Source organism: Vollenhovia emeryi, unplaced genomic scaffold (genome assembly GCF_000949405.1).
Source record: "Vollenhovia emeryi isolate VEMERY1.0 unplaced genomic scaffold, V.emery_V1.0 DF952030.1, whole genome shotgun sequence".
In the NCBI taxonomy this organism is placed as follows: Eukaryota; Metazoa; Arthropoda; class Insecta; order Hymenoptera; family Formicidae; genus Vollenhovia; species Vollenhovia emeryi.
This window is the reverse complement of record NW_011954336.1, coordinates 1-1,034: the sequence shown is the minus strand read 5'-3', so window position 1 is coordinate 1,034 and position 1,034 is coordinate 1. Positions and strand designations below refer to the sequence as shown.

At 30.9% G+C, this 1,034-nt stretch overlaps 1 protein-coding gene and 1 non-coding gene across 2 annotated transcripts; both read right to left on the bottom strand.

Moving 5' to 3' along the window:
* Positions 1-73: 73 nt before the first annotated feature.
* Positions 74-146, bottom strand: Trnat-agu. Its single transcript has one exon. It is a non-coding gene; the product is annotated as a tRNA-Thr (tRNA).
* Positions 147-205: 59 nt separating this feature from the next.
* LOC105571020 lies at positions 206-1,028 on the bottom strand. The gene is made up of 2 exons (XM_012028513.1): positions 928-1,028; positions 206-819 (listed from the first exon to the last, which is right to left on the bottom strand). Exons 1-2 carry the CDS (start codon positions 1,003-1,005, stop codon positions 241-243), a joined length of 657 nt encoding a protein of 218 aa, XP_011883903.1. The 5' UTR covers positions 1,006-1,028; the 3' UTR covers positions 206-240.
* Between the last annotated feature and the right edge of the window lie 6 nt (positions 1,029-1,034).

Below are 1,034 nucleotides of genomic sequence, written 5' to 3'. Positions count from 1 at the left end.
GCCAGCAGTAATAAGCAACATCAAAGATTTATATTGAACATGTCTGGCAATTTTAATTTATTGCGAAAAATATTACCTCAGCCAGGGTTTGAACCTGGACCTCCCTCTCACTAGGCGGGCGTCTCAACCAATTCGACCACCGAGGCAAACCCTGGCTGAAGTAATATTTTTCGCAATAAATTAAATTTGCCAGACATGGTCAATATAAATCTTTGATGTTGCTTAAATAATATTGTTATTTTATTTAATTATATTTACTTGCACTTTCATATCGGTTTTAATAATAACTCGTCTTAAAATATATGACAAATCATTTGCCCAACATGTCCACATCATATAGTTATCACAAATGTTTGCAAACCAATAGCTTGCGGGGACCTTGATATTTTTTGCAATATTGATATCCTCAGAGGAAAATTTATTATTTCTTTCTCTTGGCATAAAATATCTATGTTCTATTTGCAATGCCTTATTTATCCCATGCGACGTAGAAGAAATTGGTTCTTCCGCTGAATGTAAAATTGTTTCTAATGATTCACATTCAGTTGAAAATTCACAAGACATAACGTCATTATTATTATTTTTATGTTCTATCTGCTGACAATACGGTATAGTTTTTGGAAAAATTGAAGGAACAGCTCCTTCTCGTAATTTTGGATTTTTTCTTTTCACATAGATAACTGTACCATCGACTTGTAAAAATGCATCTTCTTTAATAATATCTTCTGACTTAAAGTGCAGTTCACAAACTCTACTATTCTTTTTTATTTGTATATTGATAGTAGACAAAATATTTTTCCAAGAGTTAAACATATCATTCTATAAAAAAATTAAAATTTTAAATATATTATACATAAAATATATAATCGCGTATAACTTTAGAAAAATAAAAATAAATAATTTATTCCTTACAGTGTAAATACTTACTGTGCGAGGGGTAAAAAAGCTTCTTGCTAATCCATTTTTGTCTCTTCTCGAGTTGCATTCCTTGATGCAACAAGCCATTTTACCGTGTTCGAGAATGCGCGTTAAGG